The following is a 24,593-nucleotide window of genomic DNA, read 5'->3' on the forward strand; positions in this document are numbered from 1 at the left end:
GCAAGTTCCAGGCTCCAAAGCTACACAGAGAAACCTGTCTCGGAAAAAAAAAAAAAAAAAAAAAAAAGCCGGACAGTGGTGGCGCACGCCTTTATTCCCAGCACTCAGGAGGCAGAGGCAGGCGGATCTCTATGAGTTTGAGGCCAGCCTGGTCTACAGAGTGAGTTCCAGGAAAGGTGCAAAACTACACGCAGAAACCCTGTCTTGAAAAACCAAAAAAATAATAATAATAATAATAATAATAATAATAATAATAAATTAAAATAAAAAATAAAAATAACTAACCAAACAAAAATACAAGCTAAAGAATTATGTCTGCTTGACTATCAAACAATTCCATCAAAGCAGTCCTATACTTCTTAGCAATAGGGCACTAAAAAAATTTTCTGTCTCTTGGTGAGCCTGTGGAAGTTTGTGAAATACATGGCTTGAAACAGGGAGTTTCATATCTTTTGCTGGTATGGTGCTTAAGACACGTTTTTTACAAAACATCCTTTAAAAATTATCTTGACACTAGTTAAAATGGGCAATGGATCCATTTCAATTTGGAATACAGAAAAATGCCGGTGATTTATAGTGCATAATCTGAGGGAGAGGGTCAAGTTGTGGAGTCCTACAAAGAGGAGACATCAGGGCAGGGGAGTTAATTACTAAGCCAACTTAATAGGGTTACTGAAGAAAGGTCTGAGTTATTAGATATCAAGCAAGGAGCAGGGGTGGAATTTTTGTTAAAGTCAACAGAATTTTTGCAACAACTGGAGACCAAAGATAGGACCTAACGAGGACATCTAATCAGAAAGACAGCTTCAGAAGAGCCACCTGACTGACGACTGGCTAAGGACAGTCCGTCGAGCCAAACTGGTTGCCCTGTTCTATTGCCCAGCGCCGTTCCTCCACCCATCCCTTCAGCTTAAAGAAAAAAAGAATAACGAAATTTTCTCTTGGAAACTCTAGTGGGGGTTGGGAGATGCCCAGGTCACCCGGGAAGAAGAGCACGGAACTACAATTCCCATAAGCCCTCGTAGGGCGAGGCCCCAAACAGTCCGCCCCAATCCCTAGTCTTGCGGCTGCGCACAAAGTGCTGATGGCGCTGTGCTGGGAAGAGTGGGCGGTGACAAGACTGAGTCTGGAGGAGGAGGAGTAGGAGGAGGTGGAGGCTGAGGAAAAAGAGAGACCATAGACTTCCACTTCGGCCTAGAGCGTCCTTTAAAGTGTTGGGGAGAGGAGGGCGGGCGGGGACCACCCCGAACTGGCCGCCGGCGGTATCATGGCGTCCCGGAACCCCCCTCCCCAAGGTGAGCAGCCAGGACCCGAAGTAGTCTCTGGGACGCGGCCCACAGCTCTCGACCTTGCTCCCATGGTGCTTCTCCCTTCCCCTCCTCCAGTGTTTGTGGGGCTCGGTCGCTACACAGCCCCTTTGAGCAACCCCCCTCCAAACCAGACGTCACCTTCCCCTCTTTGCGGAACTCACCATGCTCCCCTACACTTACCAGTGCCGGACCCTGCCCTGCCCCCACCTCTAGCCCTTCTCCATCTTGCTACAGTAGGGGGGTTGGTGGGTTGATTGGTTGGTTCCGTTTCAGGCCTGTCCTGATTTCCTTGGCTGGCTTCCTAACCTGTTCTTTCAGGGGAGGAACATCCCTTCTCCCCCTTTACCCACTGATGGAAATGGACCCTGCCTTGACCTTATTCTGATTGGGCGGGTAACCACTCACTGCTTTGTAACTCACTTGGCTCCTGGCTGCATGTCCCTATGTCTTTGAAAAGGAAATGGGGATGCTATTGCTAAGCCCTTTTCTCTTGAGGCCCTAATCTCAGGGATTGAGTTAATATTGCTCATTCGTTTCCATCTGGCCATTTTTAGTTATAGGCCAGACATGACAGTCACAGGTTTTATGAAAACAATTTGTTAGATGTTTCCGAGTATAGATTGATTTATGTTTTCATTTTGTGTTTTTTAAAGACTATGAAAGCGATGATGAGTCTTATGAAGTGTTGGATTTAACTGAGTATGCAAGAAGACACCACTGGTGGAATCGAGTATTTGGCCACAGTTCGGGACCTATGGTAGAAAAATACTCCGTAGCTACCCAGATTGTAATGGGTGGTGTGACTGGCTGGTGAGAACATCTTTTTCATTGAATTTCAATGGGAACCTAGCTATTTATTGTCCTTTTGTAAATGGGTCAGTCACCATACATCTTCGATGGCTCTCCACTGTTAATTCCAGAAGAGCACAACTTGGGGGCTTTTCCCTGATGTAATTGGTTAGATCAACGTTTAGACACTCCTTGTTGGATTTTGATGATTTCCCTCTATCACAGGCCCACCATAGTTCCACTCTTCCCCCGTTACCCTTCCTTTGATTCGTTATCAAATTTCCAAATTCAGCAAGTTAATTGTTATTTGCTATTCAGTGCCAACAATTGGAAAAACCCATGAGAACTCCCACTGCAGAACTGGCCTCTAGGAGTTTCAGCTCTGTACATAGAAGCATTAATGGTCAGTAAAAATTATTCATGATGATGCAGCGGATTCGATTTTTTTGGGTGCTAGTTCAGATTATGATAGTGCTTTGAAGATCTGACAGCATTGCTTCTGTGTTAAAATTAATGGACCGATTGCTTATTCTGCAATAATGTGGAGTACAATAAGGAGTGCTTAATGACCATTAACTAGGCAGCAACTCAGACCACATGATTACACTGTTGTTACCATGTATTTTAGTTTTGTTATTTTTGGAATAAAAGATTAACCAGATAATAAGGGACAGAACCAGTTCAACATTTTGAAAAATGTTGATGACTCTTTTGAAGTGACAGTGCTTAAAGTGTAAGCATTTTTTCCCTTTACATTCTAAGGTAAATTCATCTTGTGTTAATTAAAATACATGCTTCCATGTGGCATGGGTAAATAACATTTCTTCATGTGTGTTTTACATGGACCTTGGAATAGTGATGGTTTCCTATGCCTGCTTATAAAAGCCCTTTTATAATGTAAAACAGTCAAAAACCAACTATTGTGAAGATTCCATGGCACACAGGCATGGTATTAATACTGCTTTATTGAAAAAGCATGCCGTTAGAGCAGAAATTTCTGCTGAGGACCTTGGTCACTTCGATGATTCACTGTAGAATGATTACACCTCTGTCCCCCTTAAATCAATTCATAATTTGGTGCCAGAGGTGATTGGTTAAATGGAGTCATGGCCAAAAGCCCAATGTTAAAAGATATTTTAAAAATAATTGAGAAATAGAATTATAAGATTACTGCACATTTTCTTCTTGTAGACCAAACCTGGTAAGAAGGCCCATGATTGCCAGGTTTTCTTGAAAAGCCTAAAGGCAGAGCAAAAGTTAGTAGGGTCATCTTAGTGACTGATGCTTGCTAGCAGTGGTATACAGCTTATGGAACATCCGACTTGGGATATTGAAGATACTTGCCTACTTTTTTTTCTCTTTCTAAGACTTTATCGACTCCTGTATGAGGAACATATTCTTGATAATAGTAATGCATACGTTTGGATTATCAGTATCTGCCAAGTGTTCAAAACAGGAGCTATGTAATGGTTTGTGGTTTTTTGTTTTTGTTTTTGTTTTGACACTGATCTATTTGTATGTGTGGAGGTCAGAGGACAGCTTATAGGAATCAGATCACTCTACCATGTGGGTTTTGAGGATCAAACTCAGGTCTTCAGGCTTGGTGGCAAGTGCCTTTACCTGCTGAGCCATCCTATGGCCTGAACTGTATAATAGAACACTAATACATAGGTGGCTTGTTTTTTATTTTTAACTAGTGTGGGAGTAAATTCAGGGTCTTGCATATAGCAGGCAAGGACTCTACCTCTGAGTGACATCTGTGGCCTTGCATATGGCAGGCAAGCACTCTACCTCTGAGTGACATCGGCAGCTACATAGGTGATTTGCTGTAATGACTTGGACTGTAGTGTAGATTCAATGTAGTAACGTTTTGAAATATTCTTAGGATATAACATTGGTGTGATATTGTGGCATAAAAGAGGAACAGTTAGCCGGGCGGTGGTGGCGCACGCCTTTAATCCCAGCACTCGGGAGGCAGAGGCAGGCGGATCTTTGTGAGTTCGAGGCCAGCCTGGGCTACCAAGTGAGTTCCAGGAAAGGCGCAAAGCTACACAGAGAAACCCTGTCTCGAAAAACCAAAAAAAAAAAAAAAAAAGAGGAACAGTTAATAGGCATGAACCTAACTTAACATTTCAGACCTATTCAAGACATGAAGGATAGCCTGAGGAGATTGTATTTAGCTGTAGTAGGTAGTTAGCTGTGAGTTTTTGATCATAAGAAATGAAAACTAGTGTGATAATGGGTGGTTGCTAGGAGACCTGGAGGCCTTCAAGACTGATTCTGGTGCCGTTAGAGCATGGTCTAGAAGCACAGTTCTGGAATCCCAACATAACATTACCAAGGTAATGATGCCCTTAAGAGTGCAAAGGAGGGCTGGCAAGATGGCTCAGCAAGTAGGCTTGTTGCCAAGCTTGGTGACTTGAAGTCTATCCATAGGACCATAGGACCCACATGGTAGAGAGAATCAACTCATGTACGCTGTGCTTGGACATCCCTGTGTGTAAATGCGTGCGCGCACAGCGCGCGCGCGCGCACACACACACACACACAAAAAAAAAACACACACACACACACACACATACACACACACACACAATATTAACAAAAGAATAGAAAGGAAAAAGCAGTTTTAGAGACAGGGTATAGACAACTTTCAGTTGAAGATGAGGAAATCTGAAATGAATGTTAAGTGGCAAATGCAGAATGGTACATAGAAATCGGAACCTTAGTAGCAGTTTATTGGTGAAATTATTAAGGCCACTCCACGTAGTTAAAAGGGAGGTTTATTTTGTGGGGTAACTTACAAGTGAAGGGATAGGTTACAGGGTCTGGGAAAGGTGTAGCGTAGTCAGGCAGTGTTCTCTGGAGAACTCTGCTCGGTCTACCTCCAGTGTCCAGGGTCCAGGAACCAAGAGAGCCAGCGCATCCGGATCTCGGGTCCTCAGGGTCCTCTCTCAGCCCCACCTTGTAGACGTGACAGTTGCCGAAGCCTCAATGGGGGTTGGAACTTCCAGGACAAAGCTGGAATGGCTACCCACTACAGCAGTTGTTTTGGCTGTGTTTGTGTCCCTGTGACATGACTCATTGAATTAAGGACCTACCAGTTCCAGTATGACCTCATCTTACCTAATTACATCAACAGTGACCTTATTTCCAAGTAAAGTCTCATGAAGGACAGTAATTTGGGGGAGACACCAATTCAGTGCATAAGGCTAGGGTTAGAAATCTGGGATTCTTTGTGCTATTTTGATCTGGAATAGTGAGGGGGAACTGTGAGTTCATGCAAGAGGTATGGGGTGACACTCTACAGTTAGATGAGACAAAGCAAGCTTTATACAGAAAATCAATGCTAGATAAGGGGGCTCTGAGAAATGTGGGCAATGTAATCGTAAAAGTGGAATGACACACAGGACAGGAAGGCTTTTCATAGGCAGAGCTAGGCAGGAATCTATAGAATTGGGAAGATTAATAGCTCAAATAAAGATGATGATGCATTTGAAGCTAACTGGATTGGAGCTGCTTTGGGTGGAGTATGTGTTGGCCAGATGTATGGAACACCTTGACTGCATTAAGCAAAAGAAGCAAATGATTTACTGTGGGAAATTTCAGCTTACACAAATGGAGAAGGAGTATCATGAACTCAGATACTCACAATTGGTTTCAGTAGTTGCTCTTTTTATTTTCCTTTTAAGTCTCCCTCTTCCCTTCTTTCCTCATTTTGCAGCAAATCTCAGACATTTTAGTGTGCATTTTTAACCATCCTGTATGACTGAAGGAAAACACTGAAGGTTTCTGACCAGGCAAAGGACATTATCAGGAGAAATGGGAGGACATTAAGCTTTTATTAGCAATGCAATAAAATGTAGAAGAAATTTAGTGCATCACTGATTGTTCTCATTTTTTGTTATTTCTGTCATTAAAGGTGTGCAGGATTTTTATTCCAGAAGGTTGGAAAGCTTGCAGCAACTGCAGTAGGCGGAGGCTTTCTTCTCCTACAGGTATGCTGGGCCTTTATGTACTTGCTTCTACTTATACAGGTAGCCAGTGGAAACAGAGAATGTTAACTCATTTCATTCCTGTTCATTTCAGTAGGAGGTAGAATTTTCTTTTAGGTATTAGTTCATGAAAAACTATAATGAGTTTTGAAAGCTTGCATCTGTCATAAAAGTAAACAAATTAAATATTTCTAGATTCTCTAATATATGCACAGCATGATGTGGTATCAAGTATTAAAAAGATAATTTTAGCTGGGCGATGGTGGCGCACACCTTTAATTCCAGGACTTGGGAGGCAGAAGCAGGCAGATCTCTGAGTTCAAGGCCAGCCTGGTCTACAAAATAAGTTCCAGGACAGCCAGGGCTACAACAGAGGAACCCTGTCTTGAAAAACCAAAGAAATAAATAAATAAATAATAAAAAGATAACTTTGAACTAGATATGGTTGCATACATCTATAATCCCAGATACTCAAGAGGCTGAGACAGGAGGACTACAAGTCCAAAGCAAAACTTAGTCCTCAAATCAAATCAAACCAAACAGCTGGGACTGTAGTTTAGTATTTGAACCTTTGAATTTTACTGGTAAATTGGGATTATGGGTGTATACAACCATACCTGGTTCGTAGATCACACTGTGCATTCATTATATTTTTTCCATAAACTGATGCCTACTTATGTCAAAAGCTGAGCAACTATTAACATTTTCTAATATTTGTTTTTAAACTGAAGAACTAGAGGCAGGTATGGTGGTATATGGTAGGGTTTCTGTGGAAGAGTACTTTGGTGGATCGATTGGGGCCAAAGAATGGAATGCCTCAGAGATCATATCATGTAACAGATCTCAGGCAAGAGATTTTTTTTGTGGGGGAGCAAAATGCTGCCTTGGAGTGGGGATGAGTGAGACAGAGACAGAGACAGTGAGAGAAATAGAGACATATAGAGAGCGAGAGATCTGTGATGGCCAGAGAGCTATCTGTGATTGTGGGGATGTTTTAAAGGGTACATTTAAAGGGTAGCATTTAATGGCTGGTGGTGAAGTGGCTGCTGGCCCTGAGTTGCTGAAGGCAGGCTGTGGGTGGAGGAGTGCCAATTTCTAACAATATAGGCCTGGAATTCCAGCACTCAAGAGGCTGAGAGGCTAAGACAGAAGGATCTAGAGATCCAGGCCAGCCTTGGCCTACTTAGATATATACTGAGACTTTAGGGGGAAAAGAAGAGAAAGGAAAGAAGAGAAGGAAGGAAGGAAGGAAGGAAGGAAGGAAGGAAGGAAGGAAGGAAGGAAGGAAGGAAGGAAGGAAGGAAGGAAGGAAGGAAGGAAGGAAGGAAGGAAGCAGAAAGTAGAAAATTAAGTTTAAAAATATCCATAATCCTATCCATAATCCTATTTCCAAGACAGGTGGATTAAAATTTTAATTTTGTTCATCCTCTTTTAGGGGTTAAAAATGCTTTGCTATTAGAGAGTGTTTATGAGGATATTATCTACCATTCATGTCTGACTGGTATGTATTTTCCTCAAAATAGTATTTCCTGAAGAAGATCAAATATAGTAAATCTCAGAATTGAAAATCTCTGAGAATGAACGTTAGCAACAGTCTTAAAGATGGGAGAACTGTCAGTTATATGAGATTTAAGAAATGATTACTGTTCATAGCAACCAAAATCTGGGTTTAGTACCTAAGCCATTGATCCTGTAATAACCAATGTAGTCACCTTAAGTGCAAAGAGATAGTACTTATATGAACTGAGCACTAATTTAAGTAGTGTACTAGCCAGCTGTTTTAAAGATGTATTTTATATTAATAACAATATTAAGAGCAATATTTCTTGTGGTAGAGGTAAAAGAATGTGATTAATTTCTAATTAAAATTGGTCCTTTGGATGTATGCTAGTGTTTACATGGAAGAAAATTTTATTTAAGCTGATTTTGACTTGCATTTGTATAGAATCAAGGGCATATTTGAATCTATTGGTATTTTGAAAACTGAGTTGTCATTTCTGTTCAGTGCAAAGGGAACTAGACTAAAGCAGAGTATACTAAAACTGTTAACAGAATTGAATTGTGTGTTTGTTTTTATCTATTTCTGCATGTTAGCCTCTCTGTCTATTTCAGTCCATTCAGTATTCACTGTTCAAACCCACATTTTTATCATTGCTACTTCCTACTTTTCCAAGCCTGGTATTTTTTCAAGTGTCAAAGGCAGAAGGGCACAGGTCTTGTCTGCATCAAACCACTTTCACCCACAGATATAATTAGCCTTGAAAACGCAGTAGGAGGAACCTGAAAGAGAAACTAGATAAAGAAATGGCTTTTAAGCTAATTGCTTCATATTCTTAGGCCTGATTCCATATTTCATAACCTTTGCTTATAATTAAAGATAAGTATTAGTTTAGGTTAGACTTAAAGCTTTTCTACTAACATTACTAAATGTTTTTCAGTAGATATTTATCATATTGCCTTCTTAAAATAGACATCGGAGCAGGTCTGAGTACAGACTATTTACAACTAATGAATCGTAACCAATTACAGATATTTCCACTCCCCCTGCTTAAGTTAAAAAAGTAGACAATGACATATGAGTATTTCAGCTTTTTTTAAAGTGATATATGTTTATATAAGAGGGACAGATGCTTGTATAGGGCTTGTTACAGATTAATCCTCTGCCTCTTACCCCAGTTTTCCCCTCCCTTGAAGCAACCATTTTAACTTCTCACAGAGCCTTCTTTTCCCTGAGTTGACTGACCAGTTTTTTGATCTTTCAGCAGCAGATTTTCACTGTTGGCTTCACATTATGGAATAGTCACTGTTCCTTTTTGAGTTGTTCTGTTCTGACCCCACCTCCCCCTATGTTATACACCTGAATACTTTCTGTCCCTCCCCTATGCCCTCTGGCCCCATCTTGAGTATTATTTCATAATTGTGTAAGATAAGTATGTATGATTAAGTGAGCTGCTCGAATTCTTGGTTTTTTTTTTTTATTGAAAATTCATACAATATATTCTGATCATGGTTTCCCCTCTCCCATATCCTCCTGGATACTTCCCACCTCCACACTCATCCAACTCCAAACCTTCTTTCTCTCTAGACAACAAACAGGCAAATAAAATAGCAAATAAGCCAGAATAAAAAAATTATGAATTTTCTTTATAAAACAAAAAAAGCGCAAAAAACACTGTTTGGGAAGGTTTGGACCCTTGTTTCCAGTAAGAAGATTGGGATTTTTCTTTTTTGGTGTTTTCTCATTATCTAAATCTTCTCTTGTGGGAATATGCATCAGCCAGCTAGTTTAGTCTTCTGGAGAAGGCTGTCCCAGGCTCCTCTGTCCTGCTTGTTTTCTAGGCCTAGCCTATGCCCGTTAGCAGGGGATTTCCCTTTCAGTACCATTCTGAATATTTCCTTTCCTCTGTCTTGGCTTGTTTCCTATATCTCATGTTATCTTGTTTCCTATTTTCAAGGGACACATCTTCCCATTATTATATCTTCAAGTATCTTAGGGTTTCTATTGCTGTGAAGAGACACTGTGACCACAACTCTTATAAAGGAAAACATTTAATTGGGGCTGGCTTACAGTTTCATAGGTTTACTTCATTATCATTATGGCAGAAAGCATGGTGACATTGAGATAGACATGGTGCTGGAGAAGGAGCTGAAATTCCTACATCTTGATCCGAAGGAGACTGCCACACTAGGCCTAGCTTGATCATGAGACCTCAAAGCCTCCACAGGGACACACTTCCTTCAACAAGGCCACACCTACTCCAGCAAGGCTATACTTCCTAATAGTGCCACACCCTATGGGCCAAGGATTCAAACACATGGGTCTACAGTGGCCATACCTATTCAAACCACACATCAAGTAACTTGTGGAGAAAATAAGCATGGGTGGTACAATTTTGAGATTTTTGCATGTCTGAAAATTTCATTTTCTCTCACATTTGAGTAATAGTTCAGCTGGGTTTAAATATTTCTGTGTTGTCTTCCAAATTCAATGTTACTGTTAAAAGTCTAAAGCCGTTCGAATACCTGACCATTTGTATGCATACCTCCCTCTCCCTACCTCCTAGTAAATGCTTAGATTTTGTGTGTGTGTGTCTCCAGTGTTCTGATTTGTCACATTGATAGTTATTACTGTGGGTCTATTCTTACCCACTGTGGTCCCTTTCAGTTCAGGAATTTTTTTTATATTAGTGAACGAGTTCCTACTTCGTGTTTATTGTCATTGCTGTCCCGTCCCTATATTTCCTGTGATATACATCTCCTGGACTGGCTGTCTAATTTTCATAGCCCGTCTTCCTGATTTTTAGTTCTGTCTTTTTGGTTTATTTTTCTGGGAGATATTTTCACCTTAATCTCCTAGCTGAGTTTTTCCATTTCTGCTTTGTTTGTTAATTTATTGGTATTGAGGATTAAACTCAATCCTTGTGCATAGTAGGCAAGCATTCTAGCACTGAGCTACATGTAGCCCCAGCCCTTGTGCTTATATTTTAATTCCTCCAAGCTATTTATGATTATTTTTTAAAAGAAATTAAGGAGGTAGACTGTGTTTATATGAAATTGAGTCTCCTATATCCCATTTGATCCCATCACCCCATCTCTGATTTGAATTGAAAATAAAAGGTTCTTAAAAGTGACAGGGTCTGAAAAATTTTTTAATTGCCAGGTGGTAGTTTGAAGTAACTGCCTTTATACGTTATAGGCCTTGAGTGTTGGTTCAAATGGTCTGTCGTGCATGAAGTTCTTAGCATCTACACAAAATGTTTATCTACCAGTTGATTTTTTCAGCGTTACAGATAACATTGTAGTGATAGCTGTCTATTTGCAGTACTGGAGATTGAAGCCAGGGCCTCATGTGTGCCAGGCAAGCCCTGTACCACTGAGCTACATCCCAGATCTTTAATTAACCGTTCATTTTCATTTTTCACATTCCTCTCACACAAAGCCTTTTGATTAGCAAGTGCTTCTAGTAAGTATACATCCATTGCATTTCCACTGTCCCTTTATGAAAGTACATACCAATTTTCCTTCTTTCCAGTCTATATTCTTTAGAAGGGAATCACTAGGGCAGCCCTCACTTGAAGAAAAGGTGTGACCTCCCTGAGGACAAGTGTCTACATAAGTTGTTTTTAAAAATTTCTAGTCAGGGGTAGTGGTTTGTATAGTCTGCATAGTTCCAGCTATTAGGGAAGCTGAGGCAGAAGGATTACTTGAGCCCAGGGGTTCAAGGCTAGCCTAGGCAACATGGTGAAACCTTGTCTCAGAAGGAGGAAAAAAAATTCTGAAGACTTGTTTCTTCTTCATTTATTAATTTTTATTAAATTATATCAGTATGGACTTAATATTTTATTTTATATTTTGGGTTAAAAATATAAATACCATTTTCTTGATCAAATTGTTAGATTTAGCCATGGGAAGCTCTTTCAATTGTGCATTATTTCCTCTGATCATCAGTGTTCATTTTATTCATTTATTTACTCATATATTTATTTGTGCATCTGTATGTCTGTGGTGTATGCATGTGTGTAGGTTCACTTACCTATGTCTGTGCAGCTAGAGGTTGATGTGAGGTGTCTTCCTCTAGCTCTTGCTACCTTCTTTTCTGAGATTGAATTTCTCACTGAATGTGGAACTTGATGTTTCTGCTAGACTGGCTGGCTATTGAGTCCTGGGGACCCACCTGTCTCCCCCTAATACTAGGACTGCATATGTATGTAGTCTCATCTAGCTTTCATGTTAGTACTAGTGATCAAATTCAGATTTTCATGCTTATATAGCAGACCTTTACCCCTGGAGCCATTTCCCCAGCCTGCTTGCCTGCCTTTCTTGGTTTATTTCCTTCTTTCCTTGCTTCGCTCCCTTCCTCCTTCTCTTCTTACTGGTTTTGTTTTATATTATGATATTAGGGGTCAAACCCAGGGCCTTGTACATACTTTACCACTGAACTACAGCTTCAGCTCTTGTTTTAAAACCTCTCCCTACAGTTTTTGCTCCCCTAATTTTCGCATTTAGTTACTGTTTCTGTTGTTTTGTTTTTCAGTGTTAGAATAAAACATACTAGACAAGTGGTCAAACACTGAACTGCACCCCCAACCCCTTGTCTAAATGTGTACCCCCTTTCCTTGCTTGTTTATTTTGATCTCCTATTTTCATGTTAAAAGCCTTCCTTCCTCCGTGCCTGATGATCCTTGATTGTTCATATTTAAGAACTAGGCACTAAAATTTAATGAAACTCTAAATCCTTGATGGAACTGTCCATTTCCAGAAATCTAGCCAGTCTAAGAAGAATTATCTGAAGTCCTGAAATTAGGAGTTGGAGAATCTTCCTAATGAAATAGCCAGTTGGATCCCTAATGGTGAGGTTCACAAGTGGGAAGCCCCATCTACCTCCTTACAGCTTTCAAGTAGCAATGAATCTTTGTAATGAAAGCTTGGTGCTATTTTTAACATGTAATTATTTTTTATTATTGTGGTTCTGGGGATCTAATCCAAGATGTCCTTCCTACACGTCAGACAAGCAGTCTACCACTGAGCTGTACCCTCAGCTCCTTATTTTTAACTGGGAAGCTTTTATTCTAATAAAGCTTCTTTATGTAATTTCATTAAATATTGAAATGCTGTAGGAAAGTCGAGTGTAGTTCAAAATGTGGTCATCATTGTTCCACCTCCTCTCCAGTCTGCTGGTTTGAATTTCTTTATATGGATAAGTTAGATGTGAACAAGACTAAACTGGGTCCTGTATGGTCAGTTCTGAGGATGCACTTGCTTATTAGGTTAGATGTACTTCAATCTCACTGGGAACAGATACTTCATTCTTGATGATTGTACTGCGGCATGCTGCTCAGTTTAGACTGTTCCCCTTCCGTTTGACAGGTATCTCTCTAAGGGAAGAAGAGAGTGATGAACTTCTCAAGGAAATTCCTTCAGTGGTAGTAGGTCACATCCATGTCAGGTGGAAATCATCCTCTCACTAGTAAACATGATAGGACCCTTTGGGTTAATCTAGCCCAGTTTCTTTGTTAGAGTATTCTTTGAACCAGGTTGATTAATACAATTTTGGAGATTTAGTATTTATTCATTGTCTTTACAATCATTCATTCAGTGTTTCTCATTCATCTTTTTGCATGACACTATTTGTGACTAGGGACACAGAGATTCACAGTTCACTGGGAGAGATAGATAGTGGCAAACAAATCAACTGTTTGAAGCCAAGTTGGATGGATACCTGTGGTGGTCAAGACCTAGCTGGATGGATACCTGTGGTGGTTAAGGCCTAGCTGGATGGGTACCTGTGGTGGTCAAGGCCTAGCAGGATGGATACCTGTGGTGGTCAAGGCCTCACTGGATGGGTACCTGTGGTATGGACAGAGTGCAGGAGGCTTGAATTGCTTGGAGGTGTTGGAGAAGGGAAACCTAGAGAAACATTTATGTCCTACGTATCTTAAGGTTTCTTATTTCCCCTGCAACTGTATGATACTTTACTTTCAGAGTATCTACAAAATCTTTTTTCTCAAATTAGTTAGATTTACTGACTTTGGTAGCACCTACATTTTGTTTTTTAAATTTATACATAGAATTATATTTGTGAGAATTTATTTCATCTGTCTGATTAGATGGCCTCCATTTTTCAGTTATGGGGTTGGAGTAGATAAGCAGTCAACTCCAGGAGATAATTTAAGGTTTGTTTGTTTGTTTTTTTGTTATTTTATCACCAACGTAAGTCATGGTACAAAGGTTTTATTACTTTAAAAAAAAAAAAAGTAACTTACAATGGTGAATCTTGAAAAATGACCGTTGTCAGAGTGTGGTAATGTGGATAACATCTTGGCTGTTCTAACCAACATCAGAATCCATGCACATGCATGAAATCTTTGTATTTCAGTAAGAAGATATGTTGAAATTCAACCTAAGGTTAAATACTACAAAAGTTTCAAAGTAATCAACTAGTGTGATTGCTTAGGCTCCTTTCTCTGAAGTTCATTGTTACTGCCATGCCTAGGATCCACATCACTGTGTCAGGTTCTACCGGAAAAGCTTTCATATCCCACTCAGTTTGATCAGCTCTTTTTAAGGCTGGAATCTGATGGGATCGCCGGTGAGTGAGTATAGGAAGAGCTGCAGATAAACCAATTGTGTTGTGGAGTTAGTCACAGAGAAAATAGAACCTAAGATTCCAGTCATAATCTTTATATGAAATCAGATATTTTTGTTATTTCAAGTATTTTATATGTGGTTAAAATCCTACAAAAAATGTGTGAGATTGATAGACAAAAATTTACAAAGAATGCGTGAAATTGATAGAAGTGGTTTATAATAGTATATATATAGTTCAATTATTTGCTTATTTATATTTATATTTTCATTATACTAGTTACATCTTGTTATTGTTCTTGTTCTAGTTTTGCAGTGGCTCAGTAATTTCATATTAGGGTTCTTAAGATGAATAAGCATTTAGCTATAGTTTTATAAAAAGGATTTATAGTATGAAATTTATTATGGAAAGCAATTACTATAAAGTTTTTTAATTAAAATATAATTACATCATTACTCCCCTTCCCTTTCCTACCTCCAGCTCTGTCTCTGTATACCCCTCTCTCAAAATTCATGGCCTCCTTTTCTCTGTTATTATTACATATATGTATAAATGAATACATATATAAATACATCCTGCTGAGACATTTAGTGTTGCTTGTATGTATATAGTTTCAGGGATGACAACTTGGAACTGGATAACCAATTAGAGGCTCTTCCCTGGGGTTGACTAATTCTCCCCATTTCAGCGGTCATTCGTTGCCTGTAGTTCTATGTCTAGGGTGGGGTTCTGTGAGACGTTCCCCCTCCATTGTAGCATGACTGTTGGTGGTCCTTTTTTAAGCAGCCATATTGGTGAGACTTCATGGGTGTAGCTTCCCTGCTATTTCTAGGAGACAAGATCTCACAGCAGACTTCCTGGTTCTCTGGCTCTTAGACTCTCTCCTTTTATTCTGAGATGTCCCCTGAGCCTTAGGTGCAGGAGTTGTGTTAGAGATATATCTGTCAGGTCTGGCTGTTTTGTAATCATATCCAACTGCTGCAAAGCAAAGCTGCTTTGATGAGGGTTAAAAGCTGTACTTACCTGATTATCAAGGTAAGTATTTAGAATGCAGTTAAGAATTATGCTGATTAAGGAAAGTAGCAATAGTAGGTTCACCTCTAAGATCCATGATCTCACTAATTCTGGGTGGTTGGCTAGATTTCCAGTAAGTACCAGGCATACTTTCCCTCCTGTTGAGGAAGCCTTAAGTCCAAATAGATAGTTGTTGGTTAATACCTAGATATGAGTGTCACTATTATGCCTTTGGGGATATCTTCTCATGCTGTTTGTTGTTGTGGTTCATATGCATAATGGATAGGTAGGACTATTGATTGCTTTCCTCCCTTGGCATTTTGTATAGTACTTTTCTGGTACTATGAGAGCTAGAGTCCTCAGGGAGGAGACTTCAGATTAGATCTAGCTTGGATCATCCAAGTCCTCTGTCTAAAGTGCATGGTGTGTTCAGCAATACATACTTACTTTCAATCTCTGGAAGACAACCAAAGGCAATAGCAATAGTGTATTATTTATTTTGGGAATCTATTGGACTCCCTGGACCAACTCAAGATGGCTAGTACTGGAGATTTTTGTTTAACTGTCAATGGCTCTTGGGGTAGTATTGTCAGCCCAAGTGGCATAACTCTGTGTGTGTGTGTGTGTGTGTGTGTGTGTGTGTGTGTGTGTGTGTACACATATATGTGTGTATATATATGTATATATAGACATTAATTTGGTTTATATGTAATTTTTGGTAAGAAGAAAAATTAATATGATTCCTTATGGCTTTTTCAAACATCTTTAGTGCTATTTTCCCCTCTCCTCATGCCCCTCATTCTGTATTGCCCCCTCCCCGCCCCCCCCCCCGCCCCTGCTGTAGGCAGAGTTTTTCTGTGTCTTGGCAGCTGGTTCCCAAATAACCACACAGAGACTTAATATTAATGATAAATGCTTGCTCAATAGCTTAGACTTATTTTCAGTTAGCTCTTGTAACTTAAATTAACCCATTTCTATTAATCTATATGCTGCCCTGACACTCATTTACCTCATGTACCTACTTCCCATCCTGCTAGCTCTGCATCTCACAGCATCTCCTCTGACTCATCAGACTCCTGTAACTCCACCCTTCTTCCCAGTGTCCTCTCAGTTTGACTCTCCCACCTAATCTCTTACTGCCTAGCTATTGCCAGTTAGCTCTTAAACCAATCAAAAGACACCTTGGCAAAGACACATCTTCACAGTGTACAAAAAGATTACTCCATAACACCTCACCCCCTGCCAATCAATTAAGCCTCATCCCCCATTTCCCTCTTTCATATTTCTATCCTACTATTCCTATATCTAGGATACCCCATGTCTATAGTCCCTTTTTACCTTTTCTGGTTTCTGTATTGACTCCAGGGCATATACTCATACCTAAAGATTTGGAGTTAGGAACCACAGATGAGAGAGAACATGGTGCTTTGCCTGCATGTATGTCTGTATGAGAGCATTGGATCCCCTGGAAGAGGAGTTGCAGACAGTTGTGAGCTGCCATTTGAATGCTGGGAATTGAACCCGGGTCCTCTGGAAGATCAGTCAGTGCTCTTAACCATTGAGCCATCTCTCCAGCCCTGTTTCATTTTTCTTTACAGCTGAATAGTATTTGTTATCCATTTGTCAGTTGTAGGACTTTTAGGTTGTTTCTGTTTCCTACTATTGTGATCAGAGTAGCAATGAACATGGATGGCTGAGCAAGTATCTGTACAGTAAGTAGGATGTCAAGTACTTTGGGCATGTGCCAAGGAATGGTGTAGCTGAGTTATTTGGTAGAATTATTTTCAGTTTTTTTTTTTAAAGAATTCTCCATACTGATTTCCAGAAAGGCTACATCAACTTGCAGTCCCACCAAGAGTGAATGGAGGTTCCCTTTTCTCCACATTATCTTCTTAAATTAAGTAGATTCAGAACTAGTGAAGAGCCGTTATCAGGGTATTTTAAATTTCCTTAATGACCTGTCAGCTGCCTACTATTTCACATCTATTTAATTAAAAGGTCTTTTTTATTCATATACTTTGGATAATATGTCTTTTTAGCTGATTTCCTATTCTAAAAGGTAGGATGAAAACAGTTATAATAGGTATAATACAGCTTTTTTAATCTTTCCCAGCCTGTACTATACTTTTCTTAACCCAGTGTTCAATGCATCTAAGGAGCACTCTTAAGAAGAGTGGAGACTTAGGTCTTCTCTGTTCAGTGCCTCTTGAATGAGTAAACTGGTGAGTCAATAGCAGTTTCTTACTTCGAAGCTCCGTGAATTCCGGGAAATCTAAATGGCCTTCTACTTCTGGGATGATAGTCATTTTTATTGCATATTTACAGGTTGCCAGTCACAGTGGCTATGTGCAGATCGACTGGAAGAGAGTTGAAAAAGATGTAAACAAAGCAAAAAGACAGATTAAGAAACGAGCCAATAAAGCAGCACCCGAAATCAACAATATAATTGAAGAAGTAAGACAATGAGCAATTTTGCTTTCTGTTGTTTGGTAATATGTTTCAGTAGAAAATATGACTGAGGATTGCATTGTTTTAATGATGTTTTAGCTAGGTGTGGTTGCTTATACTTATAATCCCAGCACTTGAGAGACTGAGTGAGGAGGATTGCCATGAATTGTAGACCAGCCTGCCAGCCTGAGCTACAGAATAAAAACCCATTTCAAGAAAGAAAAACAACAAAAGAAAAAAGTCGAGAATATCACTTATATTGAGTTCAGTAATTAATAGGTTTTTTTTGTAATTTGTGCATTTTTTATTGTTGTTAAATATATCATAAAGTTTACCATGCTTAAGTATACAATTCGGAGGCATTATGCTTCTCTACAATCATTACCTCTATCCATTTGCAAATTGTAAAAAGTGATTTTAGTAAGTCTTATTTCCCCAAGTTTCCCCTCCCCTTAGTCCTCCAGTCTCCTTTGGGACTCACAGTTAAAGTGTACATAAGTAGAATTGTGCATTTGTCCTTTTGTTGTCTGTCTTATTTCATTCAAAGGAATGTTTCAGGGTTCATCTACTTTGTAACATAATTAAGAGTATTTTTATTGACCCTTTGATTTTTAGGCAACAGAATTTATCAAGCAGAACATTGTGATATCCAGTGGCTTTGTGGGAGGCTTTTTACTAGGCCTTGCATCTTAAGGACTCGAAGGCTCTATCTTAGTGGATCCCCCAGTGAGAAGAGAACTGGTGGCAGCCGGGCGATCTCTGAACAGCACATGCCCCAGAATCTCCAGAATGAGCTGGACAATTGCGAATGCAACAGCTTAGCCTTTTGCCACCTGAAGCTTGACAAGCTAGAATCTGCTGTAAGACAACCTATGTGCTATGTAAACAATAGTATTCTTGGCTTTTGTCAGTTTTTTTCAATTTACATTTATTTAGAAACTTGCCTATGAATATAATCATTGGATATATGGAGACAGAAAAAAGCTGTTATGTGTACTGTCCAATGAAATATTACCCTGTTGCATTTTAAAAGTTTTTTGTGTTTTACTGTATAATGCCAATGATTAAAAACTGTCTTATGGCTGACTTTTTAAAAAAATGTGTTTGCAGTAAACAAAAGAATTGTATTACCCCTTTGTAGAATGATTTAGAAACAATAGAATAATTATGATATTAAACTCTTCTGGTGTATCAATCTTTTTTCCCCTCCTGTTTCTTACTTTGCTTATGTAGTATCTTTTCATTAAAGGCTTTTGTAAGGAAATACTACATGCCTAAAACATTTTTTCTTCTGTAATGTCTGCAGTTTTTAAAATGTTTCATTGTATGTTCTAGTTTGGCAGTTTGTTTGATTTATTTATCCCTGATAGTGTAGACAGAACTAATTTGGGAGTATGTTATTACTTGGGTCATTGATACATTTTATGAACTTCAAATGCATCTCATTTTTTATTTCTAAAAATCCTAATTATAATTTTGGCCTCTTTACCAAAAGGTACAGATTGCTTTAAAATGCTTAATGGTGTAATATGAATTTATTGTCTGAAGAACTGTGATTTTCTGTGTAGTCATAAACTTATAGCTTAAATATAATTGCTTCCTTGATTGTGTGGCTCTCACGCATTGGCAGCATTATGTTGCTTGAATACTAGGCCAGTTCACTTGTTTCTCAGGGCCAGCATCACACTTGTTCAGAGCCCCCCTTGTCCAAGAACAACTTTCAGTATTGTTGTCTTGCCAAGAGTTCTATGCTGGCGTTGGGGAAAACGGCAGAAGAGTATAGGTTGGAGTCTTCAGATTGGAAAGATTGCAGCTATTCAGACTATCTCCTTGTGATAGGAAGCACCCATAGTATATTCTTTGTACTGTAAATGTGTCGTTTCATATTTCTGGTATTGGTTACAAGCTGTGTGCTTTTACTGTCTTGAAGTTCTTTAAAATTGAATGTGGGATTGATTTTTAATTCCTTTTATTCTCATTAGTGTCTCATAGAATGCTAAATAAAACTCAGTTTCTTAATATGAAGTGATTGTGCTTATAAGTACTTGTTCTTTGTTTTGAATTTTTCTCCATTTTTAACTGACTAAGCTAATATCTTGATTGTGGTCAAGTCATGTTGGTAGAACCATGGGAACCATGGCCCTGCTTCTGAGCACCACACCTGGGTGGTCCTGTGCAGCAAGGCAGTCTACTTCAGGGAACTCCAGTCTCAGTTTTCATTTTGAAGATGTTTATAGTCTGTTTTGGGGGTGATATGTTAGGAGAGTAGGGGAAACACAATCTGTCTGCTCTCAAGCTTTCAGTTAGAGGCATTAACATATTTCAGTATGAAGAGTTGTATACTAATATGGGGACTGTTTGAATAGGACAGTGAGTAGAGAGTCCAAATATACAAATGAAAACAAGAGTTAGAAATGGTGGTACACTGCAATAATTCCGGCCTACAGGAGGCTGGTGCAAGAGGATCACAGGGTCTGGAGGCCAGCCTAGGCTACATAGTAAGCTTCTGTCTCAAGAAACAACAGCAGGTGTGTGTGGTGGTGTTGACCTTTAATCTCAGCACTTGGTAGACAGAGGCAGGCAGGTCTCTGTGAGTTAGCTTAGTCTACACGTTGAATTCTGGGATAGCCAGGGATATATAATAGAGAGACCCTGTGTCTAAAAACCTAACAAAACAACAAAATAAAGCCAGCCAACAGAAGGTAACACTTCTGTTGTACATTTCTAAATCTCTTGAGACATGTTTGAAAATATTTGTATGGAAATATGTTATTAACTTGTACTCTGTCATACTGTTCTCTCTCTCCTTCAGGCTATGCTGTTTCTCCCTCTAGGTTGACCGTTACCTGAAGCAACTGTGTTAATCAGTTGCTTAGCTTGTGTGACATATGGTACTGGCTAAGTTTTTCTTATCTGAACCATTGGGGTCTGAAGTATTTCGTATTTTGTGTTTTGGAATATTTCCTGTCTTAGGTTTTTTGTTTTGTTTTGTTTTTATTTTTCCTGTTCCTGTGACAAAATAACCAGATAAAAGCAACTTAAGGATGGAAAGGTTATTTTGGCTCAGAGGTCAAGAATATCCAGTGGTTCTCAACCTGTGGGTCACAACCCCTTTGCAATGTAATCCTGTATATCAGATATTTATATTGTGATTCATAACAGTAGCAAAATTACAGTTATGAAGTAATAACTAAAATGATTTTATGGTTGGGGGTCACCACAACATGAGGAACTGTATTAAAGAGTTGCAGCATTAGGAAGGTTGAGAATCATTATACTATAATCCATCATAGTGGGAAAGTCAAGGCTGCAGGAGCATGAAGCTACTGGTTACATCACATCTGTAGTCAGGAAGAAAGATGAATGCTCCGATCAGCTAGCTTCCTCCTTTGTGCAGTCTAAGACAGAAAGTCTAAACACAAAATTCACTTATCTTTCACTTACATTGTCTACATGTAGCCTAACAGAAATGGTAATTTTATATAATACCTTTTAATACTGCAGTTAGGAGGCTGGGGAGTTTCTCTTGGGGTTGCTTCATAAACTTTTGTGCCTGCATTTTGATTGTGACCTATCCCATGAGCTAAGTTATTTCGATGTATCATGTGGACACCGACAAATTACCTATTTGGTGAATGTTTGGGATTTTGGATTTCATTTTGGTTATATAAAAACTGTATAGTGCTTTGCATGTGGTGGGTGTTATGGAGTTCAAGACCACTGGGGGGAGGGGCACAGACTCTATTCAAATTATAATTATTTGAATTTATTAAAAACTGGTAGTAGCCGGGCGGTGGTGGCGCACGCCTTTAGTCCCAGCACTTGGGAAGCAGAGCCAGGTGGATCTCTGTGAGTTCCAGGACAGCCTGGCCTACAGAGTGAGTTCCAGGAAAGGTGCAAAGCTACACGCAGAAACCCTGTCTCGAAAAACCAAAACAAAAAACAAAAAACCTAGTAGTAGAGTGAGAGTCAACCATAAAACCAAATCGAATATGTGCTGCCCAGAAGGGTCTAAGGAAAGGGTTTTTAAAGGTGGACACCACAGTTATCTTTACTATGGAATTTGTAGCTCCGTGAGAAATGGCTTCACTCCCCTCAGCTACCTGAGAAACTTTCTCCCCTATATACAGTGTTGAGTAGGTTTTACAGAAGGCAGAGCAAGTGATTAATTATCTCACAGTAGTTATACCATTCTGGGGAGGGTGGGGGGTATTAGAAGCTCATCTTTCAGGAATTTTGGGGAGAGGCTAGTGGCTACTATAGAGGGTACCTGGTACAGAATGTAGTTTCCTTAGTCATCACATTCCCCACTGGCTCTAGATCACATGAATCATTGATTCATATGGTTCAGGTTGATACCAAGCCTATAGGGCTAATGTTTTAACAATTGATTTTTTTTATAAGATGGCATAATTATGGGTTAGTAGTCCATTACATTCCCCACCAGCTCTAGGACAGTGGTTCGCAACCTTCCTAATACTCCAACCCTTTAATACAGTTCCTCATGTTGTGGTGACCCCCAACCATAAAATTGTTTTTATTGCTACTTCATTACTGTAATTTGCTACTGTTATGAGTTGTAATGTAAATATGTGTGTTTTCTGGTGGTTTTAGGTAATCCTTGTGAAAGGATCATTCATCCCCCAAAGGGGTTGCGACCAAGGTGTTGAGAACCACTACTCTTGGAGAATACATTGTATCTGAGGAATATAGTTTTAAGATCCCTGATATTTATAGTGTTTGACACTGATATTCACAAATTAGCATTAGGATATATAAAGAAAGCAGCAAGACAGGGGAAATAAATATCAGCTTTATCCAGGTAAAATTTGATAACCATGGAGTAAGCAATTCAATCAGATCCCAGCCCCACATCTTGAGTATCCCTTTTGCTTTTTTTTTTAAACAGTTATTTGAGATACTGAGGGAGTTTGGAAACCAGCATGGGCCCTGGTATGTCAATAGGCACCAGAGGTAACCATTTGTCCCTTTTGCCTGGGAGAAGGGAAGCAACTCATTTTGGTAGAGGGGAACTGTGTGGGCTATTTGTACACTATGTGAAGATGTATTGCTGTGATTGGTGTCATAAGCTGAACCATCAATAGCTAGGCAGGAGGTAAAAGGTGGGACTTCTGGGGAGAGAACTCTGGGAAGAAGAAGAGAGAGTCACCAGTGAGACAAAGAGAGGAAACAGGTGCAAGATGGAAGAGAGGTAGCACCACATGGCAGAACGTAGAATAATATAAACGGGCTAATTTAACTTATAAGAGCTAGTCGAGAGAAGCCTAAGCTAAAGGTCAAACTTTCATAATTGATAAGTCTCTGTGTCATTATTTGTAGACTGGCAGTCCTACAAAAAAGTACTACTACAAGGAACTTTAAACTTTAGACATGCCAGGCTTTTTTGACAAAGGGGCAATGTACTCTCTTCTATACCTGCTTCTCAACTAGAAAGTCATTGTCAGGACCCAGGAAGGTGGGACTGCCATTCAAAAGGAGCAGGATACATCTGTTTTGTTGTGCCTAGATCACGACCTCCAGAGAGACCACCAAAGATGAGCTTACCAGAATGCAAAAGCAAGTTTTTATTGGGGAGCAATTCAAGTCTAGGCATGGACCCCATCAAGCCTTCTAACACAGTGGAGGCTGGAGGAGGTGCCCGCCCCTCTGCAAGCTCACTTTTTAAAGGCAAAAACCACAAGGTTACATCAGTTAGGGATGCTAGTATGAGTGCAATTCTGATTGGCTCGCTTCTAGGGACTTTCCAGAAACCTTATCTTTATCTTACATCTGGGGGGGGGTGCCTGTCACCATTCCTCATTGGCTGCCCTCAGGTGGGGACATTTCTGTGGTTAAGCAATCACCATGGAGACTAGGGTTGGGATACTCTGTACATTGCACTTTCTAATTCCTGGAATCTGGGTCAACTGGTTCCAGTAACTCAAGACCATATACCTAAGATGAAGAACATTTAGGCCTTATTTTAAAAATGGAGGAGCTTTGGTTCTTCAGTTTCACTGCTCAGGTTTTGCTGGGCCACCTAAGGCTAGAGAAGTGCAGGCAGCTTTGGAGCAGTCTGGAGTGCTGGTTTACATCAGCTTTCAGCAAGTCTAGGGCTCCCTGGTTCTCAAGGACCACCTGAGGTTGGCATGGTTGAAGCAGTTTGCAGTCTTCAGTTGGTTGGAAATGAGGGACAGATATAGACTAGGTACAGAGGGTAAAGTTCATCTCTAAGTCAATTTATGTTAACCTGAGTAGACCTTTATAACCTTAAGAATTTATAAACCTTAAGTAAGTATACCTTATTAAACATATTTTTTTAATTTAAAATTTTTACTCCCAGGACAAAAATTATCATACAGAAATCCATCCTAATCCAAAATATCTTGGAGACATATTGTTTCCTCCTTATTTTAAAAAGGAGATTCAATGATAAGCAGAGGGCTCAATAGGACTAAGAAATTTTATGGGCACTGCCTTAATTAGTTTATACTAGATGGTCATCTTAATTAAGATGGTGAAGTCACAAGGCATGTCCTCACTTTAACCTTAGTAAAGATGGTTGCCAGCCACATGATTGCTTCCATCCTGATGGGGTCATCAGCCAAAATTGCAGCAAGCCACATGGTTGCTCTTTACTCCAAGGTGTGCCCATTAGGCACATATCCCTTTAAGATTACCTATGTATAGATTTTTAACTTTTAACACTTTGGTTACAGGTTTTAAGGTAACTTTTTGTTACAGATTTTACAGATTTTTAAAAACTTTCTCAACAAACTTAAAAATCTTGAGTTACGGGAAGTTTACACAGTAGTCTTGCAAATCTTGAGATAAAGTTTATACTTTTTAGAGAGTTAAATAAAACCAAAAAGCGGTTGAAATGTGTAGCAATAATCCCTATGAGAAATACTCTACTTTTTAGCTGTTTTAAAGCACATAGTGTTGGTTTTA

At 39.5% G+C, this 24,593-nt stretch overlaps 1 protein-coding gene across 1 annotated transcript; it reads left to right on the plus strand.

Annotated features, from left to right (window-relative positions):
- Nucleotides 1-1,089: 1,089 nt before the first annotated feature.
- Nucleotides 1,090-19,667, plus strand: Fundc1 (FUN14 domain containing 1). Its single transcript, XM_006976871.4, has 5 exons — nucleotides 1,090-1,295; nucleotides 1,964-2,120; nucleotides 6,022-6,097; nucleotides 17,520-17,648; nucleotides 18,258-19,667. The coding sequence occupies exons 1-5, from the start codon at nucleotides 1,268-1,270 to the stop codon at nucleotides 18,333-18,335; spliced, it is 468 nt and encodes a 155-aa protein (XP_006976933.1). The 5' UTR covers nucleotides 1,090-1,267; the 3' UTR covers nucleotides 18,336-19,667.
- The last annotated feature ends 4,926 nt before the right edge of the window (nucleotides 19,668-24,593 follow it).

The sequence above is a fragment of the Peromyscus maniculatus genome, chromosome X, assembly GCF_049852395.1.
Source record: "Peromyscus maniculatus bairdii isolate BWxNUB_F1_BW_parent chromosome X, HU_Pman_BW_mat_3.1, whole genome shotgun sequence".
NCBI classification, from domain to species: Eukaryota; Metazoa; Chordata; class Mammalia; order Rodentia; family Cricetidae; genus Peromyscus; species Peromyscus maniculatus.